The sequence below is a fragment of the Pseudopodoces humilis genome, chromosome 3 (genome assembly GCF_049639895.1).
Source record: "Pseudopodoces humilis isolate 2021_Gansu_Grassland_sample_001 chromosome 3, ASM4963989v1, whole genome shotgun sequence".
NCBI lineage: Eukaryota > Metazoa > Chordata > Aves > Passeriformes > Paridae > Pseudopodoces > Pseudopodoces humilis.
In genome coordinates, this window is record NC_142202.1 from 71,264,325 (window position 1) to 71,290,986 (window position 26,662).

A 26,662-nucleotide genomic window follows, 5' to 3' on the forward strand; every position below is an offset into this window, starting at 1 on the left:
AAACCATAAGCTTTCCTATAGAAAGGGAAGTCATCAATAAATCAGGACTTCAGTTGCTAGTACCACACTCTTTGTACAAAAGGAACTCTGAGTAACATTAATATCACCCTAGAGCTTTACCATAAAGTATTTTTTTTTAAATGAACTGGTTGGCTGGTGTTTTTTAAGACACCTGTTCAACTTTCTTAGTAAGCGAGGTTGACGGAAAGATTGACAATAATGCTACTTTACTATCTCAACATCGCAAAATAGCATTTCATAACTTACTTTTATACTTGAGCAGCATTTATGAATCCTTTGAAAACTCACTGATTCCCAGCAAAGACTAGGAAAATACGCGTATCTGGAAATACCAGTGAATATATATTTCCCTTTTTTTGGAAGCCTGGAAAACACAACACTGAGTGACCGAGTTCCACAAAGTTACTGACACTCAGGTCTGCCTGTCAGTATCACAGTGTTAGTAATTTTAAGTGCTGATTCTATATAATCCTTCTCATTTGGTGAGAAAACTCCCTTTGAAGATCTGTCATTAAGAAACCTGAAACATTAACTTCTTCTGTGTGACATGTAAACATTCTGTAATTGGTGCATGTGGTAATATCAGATGGAAAGAATATGGTTTTTGTTACTGCATGTAAAATTTATGTTATTTTTTCCCTTGTCATGAAGAAGGCAAGCTATAATTTTAGTACATTTAAGTTTCCAAGTGAAACCCTGAAACTGTAACACCTTTCAGATAATATGATTGATGTGAAATAGCAGAACAGTACAACTGGAAATGCTGGTTTTAGTACATATCTCCAATTCTCTTCACATTGTTCACAGCACTTCAAACTAATGCAACAGAAGCAGGAAAAGAAAATTAAACAGATTGTTTAGCGGAAGCTGGCAGGGAAGGAAGAGCCGTGATGACACCACACGCGGACTCCTCCAAGCCTACTGCTTGCATTTTGCAAGTTTTGAGGAGCAGCTGCTGAAAGGCAGGAAGGGAACTGAGAAATGACCACTGCATACCTACCAAAACTAGAAGTTAACAGTGAATTAAGCCCGAGCACTGGGGCTTCTCAAGGCTGCTCTCCAGCCCCACGGGGATGTCAGGCACAGTGCTGATGAACGCTGCTTACCTTCCCAGCCAGCTGCCAACTTCCTGGTACTGCACAGTTTCAGAGACAACTTAATGGTGTGGTGGCACCAAAGCATCTCAAACAGGTAGGATTGCTTTTCGCATCCTGGTTTCATTCCCTGGCCAGGAAAACCACAAGCTGCAGCCCTGCTGAAAAGCACAGAGCATCGCTCCCGTGGAGAGCTGTGTGCACAGGGATCTGCTGGCAGTCTGACAGAGGAAGCTCAAATAGAAAAGACCTTGCCTGGGACACTCCCCAAACCCTCTGCGAGGTCTTGCTGATGCCTAATTATACCTCTGGCCTTTTGGAGGCCAAACCCAACTCCCTGCTGGGTTTTGTGTTCCTGACACTTTCCTCCCCTGAACCCCGCTGGCTCTTAAATCACCACCTGCCACCAGTGAGGGCAGACTTCCTATCGCTCCTACGAGAGAGGCCAAAAAGCTGCCGCCAGCAGGGAATGTCTCCGCCACATCGAGCAGAGAGAGCACGACACGCTTCATGCCGAGCTGCCCGTAGGGTTTCTCACTCCAGATAAACCCACCGAACGCGGAGCTGTCACCGAGAGGCGTCCCCTACTCCGTCACCTCTCCATCCCTTTGCTGCTCGGTACCTTTTATTTTTGCAGGATGAGTTTTTTCTCAGTTAGGCTCCCTGAACTGGCTCTCTGAGGAATGAGACCGGCACCGGTGACCCTGCAGGCAGAGGAGCCCAGTGAGGTGCAGAGGCAGAGGGCTGTGGGTGCAGGGGGGCCACGGCAGCTGCCCAGCCACAGTCATTTGAAACTGCAGCCTGGCAGAGACCTGGCTTCAGAGACAGGGGCAGCATCCCTTTCCTTTAAAGTCACAGCTCCCCTTCAGGAAAAAATAATAAATAGGGATTCAATCTGTTAACACAGTCCAGAACCTTGGAGATTCCCGTGACTTCAGCTTCTACGGCACACTGCAGAAAAATCAACAGCTAAAAAAACCTCGTATGTTTTATACTTAAAGAAGCATTGCTTTCTGAAATTTACATTATTTTCAACTTAATGGTGCCTCTCCAGTAGCCCTGGCTGAAGAATTTTGCTGCAATTTTTGGGGAGAGTTTTGGCAAGCTTAGATCAGACATAATTAAACACCAGCCGTGTGTCCCCAAGGAATGTCAACATGTGATGAGAAGAGTCCCAAAACGTATGTATTAATGGACACAGGTATGAGATACAGAACCAGTGGGTGAAAAATCTGGATATTCCATATATATGATTTACAGGTACATATAAAGAAAAAAAAATCCTCAGGATGTTCAATGCCTACATTGACAATAACCTAGATGAACTCAACTTACATTTTAAAACTGGTTTAAAGCATTTAAAACACTTATTGATGCAAGAAATTTGAAGTTAACTCCCAAATCTGAAGGAATCTGTCTTGAATACCTCTGAGGAAGGGTATAGCCTAGGGGTGGGCCAAGGCCACCTGTGTAGCTTCCCCTTTTTCATCGCTCTTTCAGAGAGGCTCTTTTCCCTCGTGGAAAGAGACTGTGGTATATGCACAATTATCATACTGGCACATTCTGCCAAACAGGTCTCTAGGGCTGTGTCTATTACAGCATCCTCAGGAGAACTCTCTTGGCCACACTGCTTGACCATCTCAGCAGTATCAGCTTGTGTTTGGCAGTGTCACGAGTACTGTCTGTCTGAAAACCAAGGGGGGAAATTTTCCAAGTGCCTGTCACAGAGAGCCCGGTGCAGCCCATCCTGGAGGGAGCCCCTGGGGCTCTGGTCACAGCACACTGACAGGGAGCCTGGTTCCTGGCACCAAACCATCACCTCGCCAGATTTCAGTGTGGCCACAGCTGGGCCACACACTTTCATTTGTGCTGGCTTTCACAGATACTGTACAGCCCCATGCACAGAGCCTCTGGGGCTGCTGCGTGCCTACAAGGGGGTGAGCCTGCCCCAGCAAAGAGCTGCACCCCAGCCAAGCAGAGTCCTGGCCAGCCATGCACCCCAGACCACGAGTGCAAAGCACTCAGCTACAACCTGTGCTGTTTTCTGTCTTGATCAGCTTGCAGCTGACCCATGTTTGGTACTCCCTTTCCCCTGAATCGCACAAAATATGCACTTTCAAGAAGCACCTATAGATTTCTGTGGGGGTAATGGGGGTAAAAGGAGAGTGACCCTACAGATGGCCTGGTTTGGGGCAGAAGCACGCTGAAGACCTGTCTACAAGCACTGGAAGTCATCAGACCACAGAATGTATCAGAAGCAGCCCTGTCTCCATCTGTCATGAAGGGGTGAACACTGCCCACCCACCACTTCTCTATTCAGTCAGCCCCAGTCACACAAACTACCTAGCTCATATCCAGTAATTCCTTTTGCCACATTTCCTTCCCATCTCCAGTTCTTCACACCCCCACCTTCACTTCCATCCTGATTCTGCTCCTAACAGGCATATTTAGCTTTTACATACTGATTTACCCTTTACAAACTGATTGGAATGAACCATTTCAGAGGTCATGGCTGGCTACTTCAAAGGAAATAACGTTTTTTTAAACTGACAAACTTGAACTATCATTTAACAAACCAGTACTTTTTTTTTTTAAACAGATTTGTTTTGATTAATTAATAACAATAATATTAATGAACATAAACCTCTGTGAATTTTTTTTTTTTTTAATAAATGAGAATCGGCTTGAAGAAAACATTTCCAAGCTAAGTAAAAATGGATTTATATGCCAACAACAAACTGTAGTACTCTACAATGTAACAAAATATGCAAGCTTAAGCAAATTTACCACCTGCTACCATAGCAAGGGAACATGCTGGAATCCTGCTCACAACACAGCATCTCATTATTGCAGCTGGATGTTTCACTACAGTGGTTAGTGTGCATACAGTGTCACAATTAATTTCCAGTACTAATGCCACCTTCATATAGTTTTTCACTTACTGTCTCAACCAGAATCTGTAATTCAATAATTTTTTGCAGGTTTTTAGAAACTCGCAACCTTCTTGGATAGGCAAGATTGTAGATGATAAAAAGGGCAGGGTGACATTTTCACTTCTGTTGTTACCTGGCCTAATGAGAGCAAGATTACACAGCTACATTATTACAGCTTCATTTTGTCTAATACCTTATAACTTATTATTAAGTCATCTTTCTTTTGGCACCCACTTCCTTCAATGCAACTGAGGCAAGCTTTCATAAATCTATTGTATATGCTATATAGGTGTGTACAACACACGTAGACAGCAGATTTATTTTTTTTCCTCTTGACAATTAAAGACAATCTTCTATAAAATGCATCTTAACATTACACTGGTGTAAAAACTTATTCTGACAAAGTCAAATGCTTTCAGATTTGACTAATTTTATGCAAGAATTCAGCAAGAAATGTGGATCATGAAGAAAATTTAAATATAACATCTTAGATTTATTACCATATACTTCCAAAGATTTTATGTGTAACTGTCACCCAAAGTATCTCATAGCATCTCAACATTCACGTCCTCCTGGCAGTTGGAAACACCTTCAAGCACTACTTAGACACAAAACCAACATGCTTTTTTTGCTGGCTTCTCATTTAAATCAGCACCTAGAAACAGATAAGGAACACAAACCTCTTTTTCAAAAAAAGGCCACAAATAATCCAGTTTTCTGAAATCCTCTGAACTGAACTGCATTTCTACAAAAGGTGTTTTCTGATGAGTTCTTATTTTGAAAAGGAGGGGGGCAGTGCAGGCTAAACCCTAGAAAGCAAAGCAGAAATAATAATCTCTTTATGGCAGTTCATGGTAAGGAAGTGACTCAGCTGAGGAAAATTACAGAGACACTGATTCCAAGAGCACCAGGGTCTGCAGTTAGGAATCTGGCACAGCTGCACTGCCAGAAATTTCAACCTTCACAAACACATAAGCCTAAAAAATACTATTTGCAGTAATTCTAAACAGTCTTGTCTATCTCTACAACAATTATTTTGTTGTGAGAAGTAGATGTGAGGGAACTGAGGATATATTCTCTTAGTTATTTCTCAAAAAGACCAAGTAAAAACAAAGCAGGGTTTCGTCATAAGTAAGTCAAATTAATTTATAAGTAATTCAAAAATTGCATTATAACTTCTTTGAGTTTTGAAATACCCTTCCACAAACTCAGCAAGCAGTCTACTCTGCCCCACAAGCTATTGCACATAAAACTCGGAGGCAGGTCTTAGCACATTTAGAACTAATGCCACAATTGCCAAGGGATGAAAAACCTCCAGACCTTGAGAGTGTACACTAGAGTAAGTTTTTGATCTGCAGATCTCAGGTATCTACAAATTACTTTCAAAGAGTGGGCAAAAGATATTAAGAAAAGCAGGCTGGTGGACAGGGTGCTTGAATCACCAACCCTCAGGAAACAAGAGGCTACACAAATCCAGCAAAAATCCTGAGGAGCAGGCCTTCTGGATCAAAAAATGTGTCTATCAGTGCTTGCTAATAATTCAAATAGCCAAGAATCACAATTACTATTGTTATAAAAAACTACAGTGATTTTAATTTATATGGACTAAGAAGGATTGAAGAGTTTACTGGTAAACATACAGAACAGAAGGAAGGTATAGAAATGGCTCAGGCAAACAAGAACATTATCTTAAGTCATGTCAGTCACACCATCTTTGTATTTTTCTTTACTAATTAACAAATCCTCTGTTCCTTCAAAAGGATTCACGAGTTCTCACAAGTGGGTAACCAAAACCATTCTGTAAAACGGAATTAGCTCTCTAGCCATTGATTATTTAACCACAGAGAGTGCACAGAGAGCAAGAATCCCAAAATGGCTGATCAGAAGCCACCCCATTTTATCCCAAGAATTTAAACAGGGAAGAGGTCTCCAAGATACAATAACCTTCAGGGTTAGTTTTGGCCCTTCAAACGCTCTCTGATTCGCAATGCCTGTGGCACTCCTAGGGATGCCAGTTGTGGCAGCAGCAGTGAGGGTACAGGACACTTCCAGGAATGGCAGTGCCTCCAGCATCACGGAGCACAGCCAGCTGTGGCCACCCCTGCAGCTGGCAGAGCTTCTCCAGCCAACCCAGTGAAACAGCAGGAAGGAAACAAAGCAGTGCCTGTGTCCCTGGGAGGGAACCACGGGCTGCTGCAGTCCACAACAGCTCCTCCTGCTTTCCCTTCTTTTCCCTCCAAGAAAGAACCAGAAATTATGGTGATAATTTGTTCAATTTCCCCTCAGCTGCAAATCAGAGCTAAAAGCTGCAAAAAGAAGGGTTTCACAGTTACAGGAAAGAGTTTGTAAAGTTCTAAGCTTGCAAAGGGGTTTAAATCTCATATCCTTCACTATCCAAAAAACAATAAAAACATGTGGAGGTTACACCGAGGTTTACAGATGGCTGTATGCTTGAGTTTAACTGTATTATAGTACTTTAATTAAATTAGCATCCATACCTACAGAAGAAGTACCATAATCCATACAGTGTTAGTCAGAGCCTGAGCTGAGAGGTACCTGGAACCTTCGTTTTCTTTCCTGCTAGGTGGGTTTACATGCTGAAACAGTAGTCTGGCTTTTGCCTACAACAGATACTGAAACTACTTTCACTTGCACTTTAAACAAGCAAGAAGAAAATGTGATTGCTTACACAAATTCTTGAACTTGCATAATTGTTCAGATGTGGGAAGGTGTCTTCCAGATAATGACATTTTTGAAATCAATGCGCAGATGAAAGATGAAGTTGTCACTCTTCTAAAAACACACACTAATGAATTTTGAACTATGTCAGACAAGAACAAAGAAACAATGGTGTCTTTTCTTGTAAGTCAATTTATGATCTATAAAAGAACAAGTCTTGGTCACAAATTTGTATGGGAATGGAATTCACATTTCAAAAACTGAAACAAGAAGAGATGCTTACAAATGATTTTACACATTGGAGTTATAAAATTTTAATATGGGTATAATTTTTCCCCTGTATTCAGAGCACCTGTATTCTCCACAACAGCAAGGGGTCTTCAGCAGACTACAAGCAAGTTTTGGGTTCCACAACACTTACTATTGCTGTTTGTAAGCAATACAACTAATTAAATGCACACACACTATATCAGCAGATCCTGAATTATTATCTAAAAACGTTGCACAAAAGCATTTAGAATACAAAACACGTAGTGCACTTATACTGAAGAGGCATTATGTTTCTCCAATAAAAAAAAAAATTCTTCAGTGTTAATGTTCTCAAATAATATAAATTGCTTGCATCAACAAACACAGTACAATTAGCTTGTTACCCTTAAACTGAGTTTAAAATAAGCAAATTGTTTGATGACTTTGATGTTTTCCACCCAAAATGTGCTGGCTAATTTTTCCATTCCAGTTCCCATTCCAATCTTTTAACTGCCTTAATCTCCTGCCCTCAGATGTTGACCTCCTAAGAACAGAGGTCATAGGTTAGCACAGACAGACCTCAAAAGATCTGGACTATCAATTCATGCCTGAAAGATTTCTCTTCCACAAAAGAACTACTAAAAAAGCAAACTCCAAAATCCAACTCCACAGGCTGCATAAAAATGTAAACTTGTTGATAAGTTGCATTCATAAATATTCTAAAAAGATTGGATCTAAACAGTCTGAATTAATTTCTGTAGGAGACAAAAAATAAACCAATGGCATAGACATGGAATAATGACTGAACTTCAAAGATAAAAATGGAAAGCTCTAGACAGGGGAGAATTAAGAGTCGGCATCTTTAACCACAGATATGTATGTTTTAAATGCTTCTAATCACTGCATTTGAAAGTACCATTTTTCCACACCAGGCATTTTTAAACACAATTTGGTTTTTTCTAAGGGCAAAAGCATGAGATTAGCCAACTCAGAAAATGAAACAGCACCAGTTAATACAAATTTTAGTGATTATTAGTGAGACTACTAGCTCATTTTCTTGCAATAATCAACCGTACAACAGATTCCTTGCTGTTTGTTTGGTCAATGAGCGTACAGCTCTCATTAAAAAATGCCAGATGTTTCTTTTCTATGTATAAGAGAAATGTATAAAATTGTAAAGGAGAAAGATAGCTTCAGGAAGCTCCAGGGAGTTAGAAATATAGAGATAATAAGAAAGAACCATTTAATAAAATTATTTCTGGCATCCAAGTAAAATCTGTATGCTACACAACGAACATAAGGACAAAAATTCTAGAATTTGACTAGTGAAGTAAGTAATGATATTCCCACATTTAATAACATAAAATCTCACTGAATTATTTACCAAGTAAATTAAATCCACTCTGAGGATTATTTTTTGACTTACAAAATGAAAGTGCTTAACATTTTAAGTAATTATTAAAAGGAGGTATAGGCACATATTTCTAACAATTATTAGTTGACCAGCTAATCACAATTCTTAAAAAAAAAACAAACCAAACAATAAAAAACCACAAGAACTTGAAAAAATTAGTCTGATAAACAGGAAAGGAAACATTTTTCATTTGCTTACTAGAAATAAGTGATTTATAAAAAGTAGGGAAAAAGATTGTAAATTAAACCTGTAAAAGGCAAATTAATAGGCTTACATCTGAGCTACATACAACTTCTAATCCTATTTCAATTATTGATGGTTCCTTCTCATTGATGGAAGAAATAACACTGAATAATTCTGTAGTGCATCTCATCTCAGGCAGACACACACTGTCACACACACTCTATTGTTTTGTTTTACAGTATTAGTTTAGCATAATAAAAGGCAAAGATACTAATTTTAAACACTAGCAAATCACCAACTGAATTTGAAACACTGAACTATTTCAGCTTTTTATACTGGTGAGAATATATTCATTTATCATTAAAAGAAATCAAAGCATTTCAGTTAAACTTTGAGGCAAAGGCGATTGCAACATTAATTGAGCAGTCTGTAGTTTGCTGTTGTTTGCAGAGCTGTCTAAAGTAAATTAAATGTTTAGCATTTAAACTGTCCAGCAGCTAAAACTCCAAGTGACTTCTGGAGTAGAAGCAGCCATTCAACACAAGACCAGTACAATTTAAATAAATTTTGGTACTTTCAGCTATTCATTGTAAAAGCTCTAATGCCAGGAGACTCAACATCATAAGATTATAAATTAACAGAGATCAAAGAAAATAAATTGTTTTGCTCAGTCCCATATTTCATAGTGAACTTTCACAACTCTTTCCTCCTTAACCATTCCACTGTTACTGAGCAAACCCAGCTCCCTCTTCCCAATAAATAATGCCTAACTTAGCTTGCTGTTCCTCCAGCTTGGCCACAGCACCTTTGCTCTCTCTTGCGCAGTGTTCTATTTCCTCCCTGAAACCCTCTTCATCCTTGTCCTACAGTGTGAACAAAAACTAGTCCAAATCCCCCAATTAGTGAGAGGAGTATGCAGGCTAACTTCTACAAATCCCAAACACCAATTCCACACTCAAAAGAGAAGGGAACTATTTACACTGCAGTAACAGCCTGTGAACCCATATGTGAGTTCTCCTATACGGCCTTTTCTCGTTTGCTGCAGGAAATACAAGTCATTGTATTCTTCTTCCTTAGCCTACTGAATTCAATGCTTGAACTCACCACTAAGTCCAACTAAATCACAAACACCAAAAATACTGATTTTGGGGCTCTCACTGAAATGTCTTCATGCACTACAAACATTAATTACTTTGCAATGTCTCTACGATTGTGTGGTTTATTTGGTCTCACAGAAATGCACAGGATTCTGAAGCACAAGAAGAAAAAAGCCAAAATATATTTCCAGAGGAGCATTATTATTCTAAGTGCCCAATCTGAAATATCAGTGTCCATGATGGAGCACTTACTGTTTTATAGCACCTGATGCATTTAAGACAAAGCTCAAACTGAGCAACTGTGAGGGCTGCATTTGGTGGTTCTGCAAAACAAACTCCAGATGTGCTACGTTTGCCACCTGGTAAACAAGGAACACACAACAAGCAGAATACTGCAGAAAGTCCCATTTCAGGTCAACCCTCCCAGATCCACTGGAATCACCATCGTTGTTGCAAGGCTGCAGAGCAGGAGCTTGCATACCGCCTGTACTTCAGCCCCCTGTGATTCAGCTCTTGACTTGCAGCAATCTTTCAAAATGGAAGAAAATTCAGCTGAATCCATGATTGTGCCTGTGGAGAGATTCAGGTTTTTCTGTAGTCCCCCAAAGAGGAGCAGAACCACCAGCACTGAGGTAATCATTTGGAGCCTGGAAAAGATTTGGGCTTCTCACATTGACACTATTTTCAAGGGTCTGTTCTCCCTTCCTTAAGTCCTTTCTCATACCCCTCCTTCCTCATCTTCCCTGTGTTTGTTTTCCTATTCCTGCTTCTTCCTGATCTTCACCCTACCTTTTATCCTTGAAATATCTTCCTATGACCCTCTCTGAGGGACTGTGGACACCCCATGAGCATTTCTATTTGAGCTCCACTGTCTCTTCACTGAGCAGCTTGTCATAACCAGAAGAAGCAACTGCAAAGTCCCACTCAGTCCTGCTACTTCTGGATGGAGAATGCCACACTGCTGTGCAGGGGTGGCTTCAAATGGTATGTTTTTCCTGAAATAAGACTGCCTTTCCTTGTGTAGACATGGCCTTACAGACCCATGCCTTCTTCCAGGACACAGCCTGTGTGTCATTACCTGCTCAATAAATGCTCCAGCACAGGTGCACTTTTGGGGGTGGGGGATGCACAGTGGGAAGAGCAGCATCGTGCCTGCACCACCACTACGATGGAGATGACTACCTCTGTGACACATTCCTCTTATATAATGAGCTGCTGAGCTTCTTGGCAAAATAAGATATTGAAGTAAATTCACATTTTAAATTATTCATATTTAAGTAGGTTTGATCTTTAAGTGTCAAGGACAGAAACATGAAGCCACAGCTAATAAAAGAAACCGCTGTAGCGATTTGGAATTACATTACTGCACCGTCCTTATTAATTTGAAGTTAAAGCGCTCCAGAACTTTTATTCCTTCTAAGGAACGTCAGATTCATCCACAGTGGTAAATCAGAGGCAATGTTTTGGGGGTGTCTGATTTAGCAGATACATTAATTTTTCTCCAGCTTTCAAGTTTTTGGTATCTTTTTCAACAGGTCAAACTATATGACAATTATTTCCATAATTTGGAATCTGTCCTCAGTGTTGTATATTTATTACATGTTTTGAGTATACTTGCTAGGTGATGCTGGAGTTCAACATATATTAAAAAAAAAAAAAAAAAAGCAAGAAAATGCAATTGTTGTCCTAAAATAGGAGATTATGGGTTTCATTATTTAATTACACTGAATATTTTTGTCACAAAATACAGCACAGGCCGACTGCACCTTTTTAGAAGGTAGCTTATCCTGAGAGCAGGTCTGTTCCATGTCCATTGACAGCCATAGCATGTCACGTGAGCAGAAAGCAGCACAGTCTGTAGACAGGATCACTATCAACTTAAAACAGAAATTTTTGCAATCAGGAAAATATCTTCAAGTAATGCTCTGTTCCCTGTTATTTTCAAAGCACGAGATTAAGTATTTACTGATTTGGCCCCTGAAAATGTATGCACTTTTTTGTTTATTTTTGTGTACTTGAAAATAGTATAGTAGTAAGAAATTAAACACTGAGAAACAAATTTGAATTAAAGAGGCAGATTCCAGTTATATCGGGAAGATTTTTTAGAAGCAGAATGATTTTTTGATAATTATTTACTGAGATACTTTTAACATATTACTTTATTGGCTTTATGCATAATGTCTAAATTGAGCAACGTTCTCAATTGCTTTGTGCTTCCAAATTCCTTCTGATATGTGCAGTCATTAGTACAGGTAAGAATGCAGTGGGATCATTAGGTATATCAGTGCAGGCAAAGGCCTGAATATATGCTGAGAATTTACTGTAAGTGAGAGAGAGCTCACCCCTTGATGAATAGTCAGAAAACATGAGGCCTAGAGAAGACATCCGATTAAAGAAAATATTCTGCATTCCAAAAACAGTGTATGTACTTAAGAAACCCATCTGCTGTGCAGGGACAGCTTTACTCTACATGAGGCTGCATAAAAACGACACCTTCCTACTCACTTCATCTGTTCCTGGTACATTTTCAGAATTGAATCTACTTACTTTAGCATCAAATTTGGATTTCTTATTATAAATACTGTGAAAAATTTGGGGCCTCTCTCTTCTTAACTGTACATGCATACAAACAGATACCAAAAAACTTTTTCCAAGCTCTACTCTGTTCTTAAAACAAGCTTGCAATGATGAAAATCACGCTTGGCTATTGCTTAGTGGTATCATGGCTACCGTGTTCCCGGCTCTTCCCTTGGCACAGATATTTGCGGTTACTTGAAGCACATGAAAAGCCCCACCAGAAGACACATGATGGAAATGCAGCACGTATTTTTGCATGTTTTGATGACTTGTAGACCTAAGTGCAAAGCCCAATTGCTGCTTGCACCCAAGTGAGCAGGTAGAAACACTGCACGGTCATGTAAGTTCACCAGCAATGGAGGATCTGAAGAGATCTCACTTTAAGGGGTCTTATGATGAATCTGGTAGTTAAATTGTCTGAAACCAGAAAATGGCCTATCCAATGAATAAGGAATTGCTTGTATAACCACCCAGCACATTACAGTGTGCCAGGGTATCCCAAAATACCTAACTGACCTTGGATCAAATTAAGCTTTGTAACCTGCATCAACTATGGCCACTTGGCTTTGCAAATCTAACCATGTTCTCTCCATTTAAAATTTTGAATGGGATTTCTTCCATGTCTTCTGAAAGACAAAACCTTATATTCAAATATTATACATGCTGTTATGCACAACTGTAAGCATTTCTACACTTTGTTCCAACATGCAAGCACTGATCTTTCAGCTCTGCATCCTGGTTCCTGACTGTATGAGCTACAGAATTATGGATGAGAAATCCAGTATCTTTTGAGAAAGGCAGCTCCCAGTGCTGTATACTGGATCTGGGGGTAGAAGCTAGCCTAGCCATGGTGTGCTGTCTTCCAAGACCAGAGGTTTTCCTGCTTCTACTCTCACTCTGGAACACTTTCCCATAGTTCTACACGAGTTCTACATTTCAGGAGCACTGGTGTAGAGAATGATTACCTGTGCCAGAGAAGAAATCATGACACACAGTGTGTGATCCATAGGTATTGGGAGCTATACACACCAGGCAGTGGCAGTTGTTTTCTCTTTTCTCCCTTAAGCCACTTTCTTTTTATTTTTTCATGCCAAAAATACTTGTTCTTGAAGATCTGGTTCTGTTCTTATCAGACTGGACAGACCAAATCCTGGAAGCACACTGTGTGTTTGTTATGCACGAAGGCTGTGACTGCTGAGCTCCCTTCAAACACAGATAGATGATGTAGATTTTAACAAGGGCTGTCTAATGAATATATGCAGTAACACTTTTCAGAGGCTTCTGACTTGAGACTTGGATGGGTCTGCACAAAGATGAGCAAAGATTAACCTCCTGCCCTACAGATCCATCTCCAAGCCAGCCTTCAAGCCTCCAATCCACAACAAGCAGCAGCTATTTTTTTAAAGTTACCCTCTTCCTGTTACAAGCAGTTCACGCCAGTTTAGTGGCTTATTATGGCACTGTCAGCAAATATCAATCCTAAAATTATGTAAGGAAGCATAACTCAGTGGTGTTTATCCCCATTCTAGCCTATTGTCTAAACATGCAAATTGTTATCTCTATAAAACTCTGAACAAATAATATCAAGCTTTGCTTGAGGATCCAAAATCAAGTTGCATCCAGCAAAATCGGGTACTTAACACTTCATCTAATTGTCTTTTGCAGATTAGCTGTTGATACTGAAGGAATGCTTAAACCACTACTGCCAGAGATAGAAAGCTATACCTCCCTATTTTTTACAGTCGCTCCTTAAATATGTGCCCTTGTTGGGAAGATGATAGTAGGCCAGAGGGACATCATTTCACATGGCAATTTTCACATAAGAGAACAAAATGATGGTTATCTTTCCATTCCAAGTTTAAAAGGTTGTCTCAGACATCACTGGAAAAAAGCAACATAACACCCAACAAAATCATTATGATGCAGGGAAAGAGCAAACAGTCAAGAAAATGCCCTGTGCCGGAAAAATGGGAAAAGCAAGAATGAAAATTGGAATGAAGAGATTCTTGCCATCTAATACCAGGTGAAAGAGTGTCAGGGAAGAGGTGTTCATGGTCTAATTGCTGAAACACCACCCTCAACTTTTGCAAGGCTGTACTTATAAGAAACTGGTGTAAACCATGCAATTTTTTCATTTCTTGTGTGTCAGCTTCCTCTTCAGAAAATGGCAGAACTGTGAATGCAGTCTGCATTGAAGAGGAGTAGGAAAATGTCACTGTTTGACAGTAACATGCTGACACCATTTTGTGCCAAAGGCTACAACTCTCTGAACTTGCCATCCATTTCCCTGGCTGGATGACTGACTTTGCCTGTTCCCCGTTTCACCCCAGTGCTGTTCAGGACCTGCCCAAAGCGGATGTATCCCCTTCGTTGTAGCTGTGCATGGTGACAAACAGCCTGGCCTTGCTTACCCTCAGGAGAAGGGACTGACAGGCTTTCCCCACCTGTCTGCTAAGCATGGGTTTTATGTGATTCTGCCACATTTGGTACTAGCTCAGGGCTCTCCTCCCAGCCCATACCACTCCCATTATTCATATCTCCTTCACAAAAATCTGCTCGTTCAAGCTGTAGGAGGCTTTTCTATGAAAGCTAGATTATACCCTTGAGTGTGATTCAATCAGTAGAGATGGAATTGATATAATACCAAGTTTGAAGTAACTTAGTATCATGTAACTTTGCTGTCCCAAACTAGCTCTCCTAGTCCAGTAATTTTAATTTAAATGTCCTCCATGGCATGCCACCATATGTCATCCCTTCTTGCATCCTACCAGCTTAGTGGCTGTTTGTGCAGATCACGAGCCTTTAAAGACCTTTAAGATTTTCTTAATATAGTCTGACTTCAGATCATCCACAGAATGTCTTCAGATATTAAAACCATTTTCTGTCTGACTCAGACACAATGAAGTTTTAAGTGACAGTTCATCAGGGGAGAATTATATTATTTAATTATAATCCCCCCTTCCCTAAGTGGCTGTATTTCCACCCCGTGGGTGGTTTAGAACTATGTTTTTCTTCATCTGAAGGTTATGGTTTTGGTCACTTTCAAGAGTTACTGGTGAACACCATTTATAACATCTTAACACAAAACTACTTATTTTCTAATTGTTCCTCTATCATATTTATCTACCCTGGAAATCAAGTCTTCAAAGTGTTATATCCATGCTGCAGTGCTCATCACTGTTTAGCCAACTGAGCTACAAATACATGGTTGTTTCACCAGTCATATCCCAGGGTGTAATTCAGCATCACCATTTATCCAGCGGCAATGGCTTGTTGAGCTCCAGCATTTTAAGCAGCTCCCAAATCCCTCCCTCATTGTTTACTTGCAGGGCTGGCTGCATTATAAACCAAGACAGTGAAATGGTCCATGTCAGACTCCAATCTCACAATGTAGTGCTTATTTATTACATGTTTAAATCTAAGCCTCCTGACATAGGTCACCTGTACTAGAAAGTTCCCCAGCCACAAGTGTGATGTTCGCGGAAGGTATCACAAGACTGAAATGAAATAAATTAGAACTGGGAGATGGAGTTGTACTCTTATTTCTTCCTTGTTCCTTTCTTCTTGCTTTATTTTATTGCTTCCATTTTGGTATGAAGATTTCAAAACCAAAAAAGGAAAAAAAAAAAAAAAAAGAAAAAGGTGCCAACCGCCCCATCTCCCCCAAAACACTCCAGATGAAGCAAGTGCCAAGCTAAGCAAATACAAGAGTAACAGACACTGCTGAAAATGTGTCCAAGTTTGAGCTCCTAGCAGGAATCTTTACAGATACTGGGTAATACTTTTAGGTCCCAAAGATAACTCTAGCTTCTAGTCCTGTGAGCATCATGTGCCTTTATTAATACATTCTCAAAGGTCTGTTGGTTAAATAATTTAAATGTACACTACACTAAAGAATATTCTCCCATTTATATAAATAATTACAACTCATAAAATAGTCCTTTACCTGGTTTCATTTTAGGCAACATAGAAATACTGGGAGGGCCTGTTCAAAAACATAGAAAGGAAGCAGCGTAATTTTTCCCTTCCTCCCTTTTCCCTCAACTTTACTCTGAGATGGTGGGTTAGGTTCTGATTTCATTTGTTCTACTCTAAATCACAGACTTGTCTACAAGTTACTAAGTACTTGATTAAGTGTGATTTCAGAGCACTTTGTCTTTTCCCCATCAGATCCCCACGGTCATTCCTAGAGAGCAGCCTAGCATACTTTTGTGGCAGCTCACTGCCAAAATTGAGCAAAGCACACTGTGTTTGGCATGTGTTAAGAGCTCCTACAAAGCAAGCTGCAGCTGGTGACAATGCATCTCCACACAAATTCATCCCCTGGTTTAGCCAGGTAGGAAGAGACCAGCCCCTCCACTGTGCATCTCTGCCATAAAACACCACTTCTGAACTCAGAACTTGTCAGATGAAAATCACACCTGAGCTTCATTTAGAAACCTCTCCTCTAGCCCAGGTTTCTCTAAATACTGTGAAAAAGTACATACATGCAATAGATTAAGGTCAGAGAACCTGAAGCCTGCAGGATGCTCAGAGCCACAGCTTCATTCCACATAGACCCCAAATATTCCCCTCCTCACATGTCAATGTGCCAACACAGTGAGACAGAATGACCAAGTGGACACTGGTGACAATTACAGAATTCCCACTAATGTTAGAATACCAGTGTGGCCCACAGTAATGCCAAAGGGGAAATATTATCTAGCAAGGTCCACACAGCAACAGTACTGCAAATTACAGGGACCCTGAGTCTACCATGGAAGCCTCACAAAATTCACCAATATTGGTAACTTCAGGGTCATGACTTCTTTTTCCTTCCTATTGCACATATTGCTCTTTTCCCTTTTCTTCTCCCCATCTTTGCTATCTCTAACTCCTCTCAGTAATTAGAGTAACAGAATCTATTCAAATGGGATCCAGACAAAAAGATTCACTGAGGCTGGGCTCTCACACTCTTATACTGGTAATATAAAAAGAGATGAACATGAGAAGTTGGAATTAGCTTTCATAAATGGAGGCAGTTCTCACAGTACAGCAATCTTCAAGAAACTTTTCACTAGACATGTTGGAGGTGCACCTTTTTTATTGACTAGGCGTTCAAAACTAATTTTTCTTCAAGCAAAGGCACTGCTTCTCACTGAGTGATAATGTCAATGCTACTTCAAACATTTCAAATTACAGCCTTTTTTGGTGTCTTATGACTTAAGTGTAAGAATTCTGAGACAGAAGTGGGTAGATGTTTTTGCCCACATTTTCACATTCAAATTAATTCAAATTAATTTTGAATTTCCCCTTTTTTTAAAGGCAAGTGAACATTAGAGAGTACACTGTCTCATAGATCAGCCCCCCCCCGCACTGTTTTTCAGGGTATAGCTATTCAATTTTTTCTATGCTTCAGCTATGAAAAAACATGACTGAAAGCAGAGTTCATTTTAGAGACTTACAAGGGAAGCATCTACAGGATTGGAGCTAGGATCCCTTTGTAGTCCCTGAAGAGGAGTAAGGCAAGATTCAACCCCAACATTTTAAATGCTTCCCTAGGATGAGATGAAATCCACTTGGAAAGTACTGCTTCCCCCTGCATCTCCTACCCTGTGCACTACAGATTGTTCAAATCCCTGCCTCTTTCAATATGCAGTCTTCCCTGACTGCTTACAACCAGATCATTTAAATTTCAAGGTTTTTGAAGCAAGGACTGTCTTCCTTCATATACACGTGCAACAAATAGGTCAACAGGATCACACCAGCATGACTGTGGCCTTTATTTGCTGCCAAAGTATGAGACATCAAGAACAGTGGTAATGCTAACACCCTAAACAGATTAGCAATTACAATTCATGGAAAAAACAATAATTTAAATCAGAATAATACTGAAAGGCTATGGCAAAAAAAAAACCAAAAACCAACCAACCAACAAAAAAAAACCAAAACCAGCTATTGCTTGCAACATGACTCTGCAAGGCCAGATATGGAGAGCAATCGAAAAGAAAGCTTTGTCCAGCTTACAAAATCTCTCCTTGTTGTGGTTATAGACTCTGATCTGTTACAGCAGCAATAAATTTTGTTTACAGCCTTTAGCTTTTACAAAGAAGGTGAAAGAGGGACAAATATCATGTCTCCAGTCCTTAACTAAAAAAAAAAATTAAAAAAGAAAAAGGTGTGAGGGACAAAAATAAAGAGCCTTTTAACACAGGACAAGTGGAGCTCACCTGTAGCTAGTAAAGGTTTCTGATCCCAAATATCTCAAACCTGGGCTACGTCTCCTTTCCAGGTGACCCTACCTTTCCTAAGCTATTCTTTGCTTCAGAATGTGCAATGGAAGAGAGCCATCACCTCTCAGTCATCCCATACGTTAAATACTGCCAGCAAAACCTGGCTGTTTAGATGCTCTTTACTAGAATCCTCATAAAGTATGTATTCCCCTTGGCCTCGGTCACTATAGCTACTGGGCTGGGCAATAGCATGAGGAAAAAAGGGTGAATTCACCTAAATAAATGAATAAGCTTTCAAGCAAGAAGGCTGTTCTTGCTGAAATAGGTGCAGGTAGCTTTGTAGTGAAGAGGACTCATGCTGCACACGTGTAGAGAGAAATGCAGCAATCAAAATTAACCTGAAATTTGTAAAGTATTATTACAACAGTTCCTCAGACCATCAGGAATTAGAACCTTTGGAAACAGCTTATACTCTGTTCAGTAAGTAAAATATAATTAATCAAATGATATACATCTCAACCCTTACTGCAGCACCTACATTTTTTTATATTAAACTACTGATGCAGTTTAAAATCCCACTGCACATGATAGTCTGTTTAGCACGCACAGTTCTCACCTAAACATCACATTATTCCACCTGTATTCAGACTGACCTCTCTCTCCAGTCTAATAGCAGTATCTTCAAAATTATATTATATTCCTCTGCAGGCTCCCTCTAATTTAATAAAACCTTCTCAAGTAAAACTAATCAGTGGGTGATTGATGTAGTTGTATAGATACAGCTTTAATTAAATTACTAAGCTACATGTAAAAGCCAAATTTGCATAGAAGGGTTTCCTTTCACAAACAAATAAATGCTGAAAACATAATTTCAAGAAAAACTTGCAAAGAAAAAAAGGGGAGAATAGCAAAGTAAGGTAATTACCTATCTCCCTTTGGTTTTCTTTTTTGTACTGTCTTCCCTTTGGGTCGTCTTTCACTTCCTAAACAGGGGCTCCCACCAGGGCCTGTTACCCGTATTGATTCAAGGCCTTTGGAAGATTTCTTAAAAGTAAATTCCACAGGTTCTCCTTCTTTTAGGCTTCTAAATCCTTCCATGTAAAGCTTGCTCTGTAAATAGGAAAAATATTCTTGGTTACCATTGCCTTAAAAACAGCATTTACATTTATAATCAACAGGACAAATTACCCCATCTACCATCCTACAACACACACATTGAGTAACAGTTTCCTCTGCGTGAGCTGCAGCAGGTGATACTACAAATTATAGTCCTGGATACACCGAAAACCACATTCAACACTAAACAAATAAAAAGAACCTATTTTCAGTATCAGCAAAACTGAAATAACATTTTCCTTTTCCATGATGAAAGCTATAGATGAAGCAGAATAAATGCTATATTCTTAAAAGCTTTAAAAATTCTTAACAAGTCTCAGGAAGTGAAAATCTCTGAAAAGAGAGCAAATGTTCACTTCAGAGCAAATTAATTTATGATCAAAGTTATAATAATTTGCATTCTCTGTATCTGGGTCTGCTGCTCTGAAAATGAATCAAAGATACAGCAAGCATGAGAAGTACAAGGAAGGCAACTCTGAACAAAGTCTGCTGACATGGGCAATTCAAATATCCCTAGTGAGCTGCTGAATTTCTGTTGTGTACACCAAAACTGTATCTACTTAGCATGATTTATGTATGTATTTTCATTCACAGAAAAGGAAATTTTCATCATCAGAGCAAGTGAAATAAATAGTGATAATTTTTTTAGTATTACACTGCAGTAGAAAAATCTTGGACAAGCTGAAGTCAACAGGAGCTTACCACTGATTCTGATACAATGAAAATTTTCATCAAGATTCCAAACATATGATGTAAAATTAAGTAAGCATTCCAGAACAAATCAGATTAATCAAACTCTTAAATAAAATGATCATTGAGTTAAATGACAGGGAGGCTTTTGGGGGTGGTGGAGATAAAGTGGCTGCAGTATACTTTCATTTTAGAAATTACATGGTAGATGAATGAGATCAGTTGGACTCACAGAGAATATTACAAAATACCTCAATTTACACACATTTAGAGGTCTTTCAGGAGAGTTACAACACAAATTTTCTCCTTTTGCTCATGGATTCCTCAGAGGAAAGAGAAAAAAGTGTATCCTGACTAATTCTTAATCCATTCTCTAGCATTCACTTGGCAGAACCAAAGATTCAAGAAGGAAATCTTTACTGCAGGTGCCATCCCAAATCAGTCACGTGTCAAAGAAGGCCAAGTGACACACAACTCACATCTGTTACTCAACAAGTGCAACTAGGAACATGTAGAAATCAGATGGCAATCCCTGACATGGGCTCCCTGCAACCATTCATGGGAGGTCTGCAGCACCAAGACCCTGTTTTAGCAGAGCACAAGAACTGACACCTACACAGTTCATAGTCAGCTCACAGACAGGGAACCGATTTCTTCACAAGGATGCACAGAGAACAGGACCAAGGGCAGGAACAGTTCCCCCTGAGTTGCTACAGAACAAACTAGTTTCAGGCACAAGGAAAAACTGCTCACTATATAAAAAATTAAACAGAGAAGCCCAAAGTAATTGTTCTCTTTGCTGGAAATAGTTAAGATTCATCTTACCAGGGCACTGAATAAATAACCCAATCCAAGGCTCTGCTTCAGTGAGATGTTCAACCAGATGAAATCAAGAGGAGCTTTCCAACCTAGGCTTTCCTGTGATTCTGATATCCTAACCCAGTGCTGGTGAGACTGGAGAACAGGATTACAGCTCCTGGTTCTGCAGCAGAGCTACCTTGGGGGACCCGTGTCACTTAACTTCTCCGTGATTTTCTGAAGAGGGATGACACTGTAAAGTCTATTTTTCACAGCACTAATAGACTAAATTATAAAATAATTTGGAATATTTATTTCAAGGAAATGATGTGAAAGCATATATGCCTCAGCTTCCTGAACCCCCAAGTTCTCAGTGTACCCAACACAAGACACTACCACTGCTGCTCTGAGTGGCTCAGGTGCTTAGAATTTTTCCAGCAGCCAAAAGTAACCAAGAACACATCTTCACTCATTAGGACAAAGGCTGGCTTTGCTTATCCAGTTGTGCAGTTCTAGTAGGCTTGGCTCTCCCACACAAATGTAAGTGTGAAACAGGAGACAAATTGCTGATTTTATAGGCTGAAGGTTGAGCAATATTTAAAAGGTGGGGGGAATAGCATGGGAGGACTGTGTAACAAAGGAAAGAAGAAATATATAATATCTGTTCCCTAAATCATAACCTTGGATTTTTTTAAAAATTGAAAATTTAAGGCATGAAAAAATAAATATGCAAATATTGTTACTAATGCAACTGGAGGACAGTAATTGTACACAAACCAATGAAACAAACCACTCAGGAAGGCAGTATAATTTCAAGCAAGCCCTCCACTTTGAAAAGCCTGCATAGCAATAAGGGGATCTTTGTCACAATGATGAAACATCCAAGTTCAGAATACACCAAAAGAAGACTCTGCCACCCCTCAAAGGAAACAACAGACACTGTCTGTGGCATGAGTCCTTCTCTAGGTCCATCCACATCTCTTCAGTATTCAGTGGCCACCAGGGAAATCTTGATGAAAGAACTGAATAAGGTGTATTCTGTCTCAAAATGAGCACACAGTTGAATGTTCCAAAACTAGACAATCAGTACAACACAGATGGGTGCTAATAACCAGGGAACCTCAAAGGCATAAGCCCTTTTTTCCTGCAATACTGAACACAGCATGGATGCTTGTCTACTTGTTTAATCACAACTTAATGAAGATACAGTTAAGTTTCAGTAAGAGCTATGCATTTTTTCCTGAGTTTCATCATTATTAAAAAATGCTAAAAAATGTTGATATATATAACATTGTCTTCTACTTTACCTCAAAATAAATACTTGCTTAAAACATAACTTAAAGCAGGGCATTATTAGTATTCCAGAATGCTTTTATTTCTCTCATTTCACTGTTAACAACAGAACTTGGTTTCTAAACAAAGCACCCTATTTACAAGAGATTTTTAAACATATTTAAAAGCCTAAGTGCAGCAACAATCATGCTTTCATTAATCACGTTATGCAGGTGTACATTTTTTGCATGTTTTTTTTGAGCACTTTTAACAACAAAAAATGTCAAAAAATTCCCACTTCAAATGACTTGCACAGTTCTCTCCTTGAATAGATCTCAACAGCTTTTCAATGTTAAGATGGATTTGGTGCTGACTTACTGTGCAAATGTACAGCTCATGGTGAGATTCTCTGAGGGTGCAGCAACAATTCAAAGCCATTGTGGAAAAATGGCATTTGGAAACCAGCAAAACAAATCTAAAACCTGAATCCCTCTTAACTTGTCTAAAGAGTTGGACAAAAAATGTCTGTAAAGTTGATAATTTAATGTTAAGAGACTTAGTTCAGTATTTTCCTCACATTACTTAAACAAATAAAACTGACACAATTAAAAGCAGCCAGAGTTTCAAGTCACTGAACCATTTCTAGAGCCCTGAATGGGGTGTATGGGCACACTGCCAACAAACAAAGAGAAAAACTTAAAAGCAACATGCTTTTCCTCCTTTCTCTCTTTCAGCTGTCAGAGACTTTACTGTTATTTTTAACAGCAGTCACTACAGTGGTTTCAGAGTGCAGTTTGTTTTTTTTTCTCTTTTTTAATTTGACAGGACCACTTATGGTGGGTTTCTTGTGTTTGGGTTTTTTGGTTATTTGTTTATTTTTGTTTTGTTTTTGGTTTTTTTTTAAAATAGATATCCTAATGTAAAATCTCACACATCTCTGTTACAAGCAACGGCTTGGTCCAAAATGCTGTCAATCTTGTAGTAATGTTGGCAACAACAAGTATGAATAGAAAACTTCATGATCACAAGTTTGTGAAAAGCATTTCCTACTGCAAAACCAAAATCAAAACTCAACAAGTATAAACTGTATTAGCAAAATGGTCCCCAAAGAAATGCACCAATTCCTGGGCAGTGTCAGGGAGTGCTTACAGCTTTCACCAGGCTCTACAAAAGAAAGGAAGTTTGGAATTAAGGATCATTACAGGGGCCCGATTGCCTCAGATATGTGTGCATTGCTTTTAATAAGTGTGGGAAGTGCCTCGTCACAACTTTGCCATTTCTAGTCAGGGCTGTGAACAACTGCTGTTGCAGACATTAAATACTTTAGAGGGACAAGGGGGAAAAGTTATTTGGTGGCATTCTGCTTACCTCATTTATTTTCTGTATCTCTCATTTCTGCCCCTTTTTATCTAGTGATTGATTGATTGCTTAGTACAATGACCAGACGCCACCAGTATGGCGAGTTTCCCAAAGTAAGAAAACTGTTTTTCCTCCAAAATTCTCTACAATTAAATCCAGGCATGAAGGAAAGCATTTTCTAAAGCTCAACCATAATAAAGATTGTAAGAAAATCTCTTCAAAACCTCGTACAGTTTCATCAAGAGCCATCAACCATTGAGTAAAGCAAGGGTACTCGGTGAGAGGACCCAGAAGTAAAACAACTTACACTGGATGCATAGTAGTGCTCTTCCCTGCATTAGGTCAAAACCCATGCAGATTAGTATCAGTTGCATGATACAAGTCCTGCTATAAGGACTTTTGCTGTTGACTAAAAGTTCATTATAGGAGGTTTGTGAAGACGATGTATTTTTGCAGGCAGAATACTAAAGCAAACAAAAAATTCACTACCCTGAACAACAGCCCCTCCAAGGGCAATGTGCAGCTCTGCTGCACTAACACAGGATTTGAAGACACTAGGCACTTGCAAAACACCTCAACACTGCTCCTGCTGACCCTCAAGGGGTTTGTTCCTGCTCCTAGACGCTTATCTTGCACCCAATCTGGCACTTCTTTTGGTCCTCTGCATAAGCCAATTTAACTCTCTAATCTGACAGGAAACAAACTCAGTTTAAAAAGAAGGGGGGAGGATGAGAGGAAGAGGAAACAGAGATAGATTTTTGTTTTTCCAGTGAGCTAAATCTATTCACAGAAAAGTTCAACGAGCTCCAGGCCATACACAGTGGAAACAGCAACTTCTTGAGATGAGAATGTTCTCCTTAATATTTTATGTAAAAAAGCAAACTCTACAACATTACAGGGATTTTTTTTTAAAGCTTAACATAATATAAAGTAACTTTAAAAAAGATACAAAACACCATTTCTCAAAGATTTGCACTTCAGCTCTAAGAGAGCCATGTACATCACATGTATAAAACATTTATGAGAAAGCTAGTGCAAGTAACTTTACAGTAGGGAAAGAACTGGTACATAGGCAGTAACCACATGCAGCTGGTACACTGCAATTTCACACCTTTATTTACTTGGAATTTGTTTCTGTCTTGAATTTCCACCATGACCGTAGTCATGTTCATAACCTCGTTTCCATTCATCATCCTGTCGCTGTCCCCACACTGTTATTTTTCTTACTGAGAAGTGTACAAAGGTATTTATTTAACTTTTGAACAAAAGGCTCTCTCTAATTCAAAACCTCCCACCCCATACAACAGAAGGATTTCTTCCTTCTCAGTTTATGTATCTAAAGAAACTTCTATTAACTGCTTTAACTTTAAAGAATTTTAAATTAATTCTAACTCAGCTTAATACTTTCAGTTCTTGTTCCATTGCAACTTCCAAGAAGTGATATCTTTCGATATTCTATTCCTTTTTTGCATTACCTCTTCTCAACCCAATATCCCTCCCAAGAAAAGGGTCTCTGCTATCATGATGAGGTAATTTGCCATAATTCTCCTTTTCCTTTACTTGGGATTCAAGTTAAACCTTTTCTCTATTTAAGTCTCCAGTATTTCAGCTCATCTATCTTTACTAAACAGTTCTCTTAAATTTAGCATATGTTCATCTTAAAAAAAAAAAAACCCAACTTTTTGTCACCTCATTTAACTTAAACCAAGTAAACACAGTTCATGTTTTATCTTCATTTTTTTAAACAATCATGTTTTCTGTTTAAAGGTCAGCAATTCCTTTCAAGCCCAAAATAACACAACTTCTATTCTGAATTACTCTTTTGGTAAGAAAACTATTGACAGTTGTTTACAGGAAAAACACATCACTATATCGTAGTATTAGACATGTTGTCTGTATATAAGTCTAAGCTAGAGATCTACAATGAATCTCTCATAACTCCTTCACAAAGTGATTCTGGCCAAATAGATTCTACTGTGTCCATGCTACCCCTTGTTTCCAAGGTGCCAACTTCACTGACAAAACCTTATCAGTTTTCTGCATAATTTTAAGTATTTGTGTTCAGGCCATGAATGCTATTTGACCATGTTCTCACTGTCTCTGTATCTGGTTCAGCATTCAGCAGTGGCTGTTCGATTTTGTGTAACAGAAATAAGAACCTGGATACTAAACATATCTCTTGCTTTTCCTCCCTAACATAGCCCTCTTTTCTTGCTATAGTTAGTATATTCTTTGTTCATGTAGCACCTACACAATGAGTGTTCTGCTAGTAATTTACACCCTTTTCTCCTTTGCACAGACCATTTACTGCATATGCAATTCTCATTTACCCAGTTTTCCTTGTTCTGTGCTTTAACACAAGGCATAAAAATCAAACCAGTCTCTTCTCTCATTTCTTAGTTTAAGTATTTTCTCATCAGTCACACAGTCACAAGAGAGAACTGACTCACTTCAGTCAGTTTCTAAAGGGAAGTTCCTCTTTTCCCACCAAAGCCTCACATAGACTCAGGAAAAAAAGGGTTTTGCTCTTCTTGGCAATGCCAGATTTCTGCTTTGTTTCTGCTCCCTGAATCAGTTCTATGCAGTCAAAAAACCCACCAGTAAACCTCAAAAGAAGCCTCGTGAATATGCAGCCATGGCAGGTAAGGCTGTCCTGTGCAGCACCTTGCCAACACTTGCATTGCCTCAGTGATCTCCTGAAACTACACTATTAATCTCAGATAGTTTAATTTAAATTAATCCCAGACCCTAGTTTAATTTCAATTAATCCCAGACCCTCATCAGAAGAAGCATCTTCTTCTCTTGATGGTGTCATGATGGTCAAACACCTCCAAGCTCCATCCCCACAAGTGTTCCCTTGCTACCAGCCGACTGTACCGCTTTTGGGAGCCCCACAGACACCCCAGAATGGGGGCCCTTTCCTTCCTTCACTCACCACTGAGCCACCCCACCCTCAGGCAAGTGCAGT

General features: G+C 39.3%; 1 protein-coding gene across 1 annotated transcript in view; it reads right to left on the reverse strand.

The window, feature by feature from the left end:
- LIN28B (lin-28 RNA binding posttranscriptional regulator B) overlaps positions 1-26,662 on the reverse strand; it is a 97,223-nt gene that overhangs the window by 20,261 nt on the left and 50,300 nt on the right. The window contains exon 4 of the mRNA XM_088052549.1: positions 19,385-19,569. Within this exon, the coding sequence (XP_087908675.1) occupies positions 19,385-19,569 (185 nt within the window). The remainder of the gene's footprint in view (positions 1-19,384; positions 19,570-26,662) is intronic.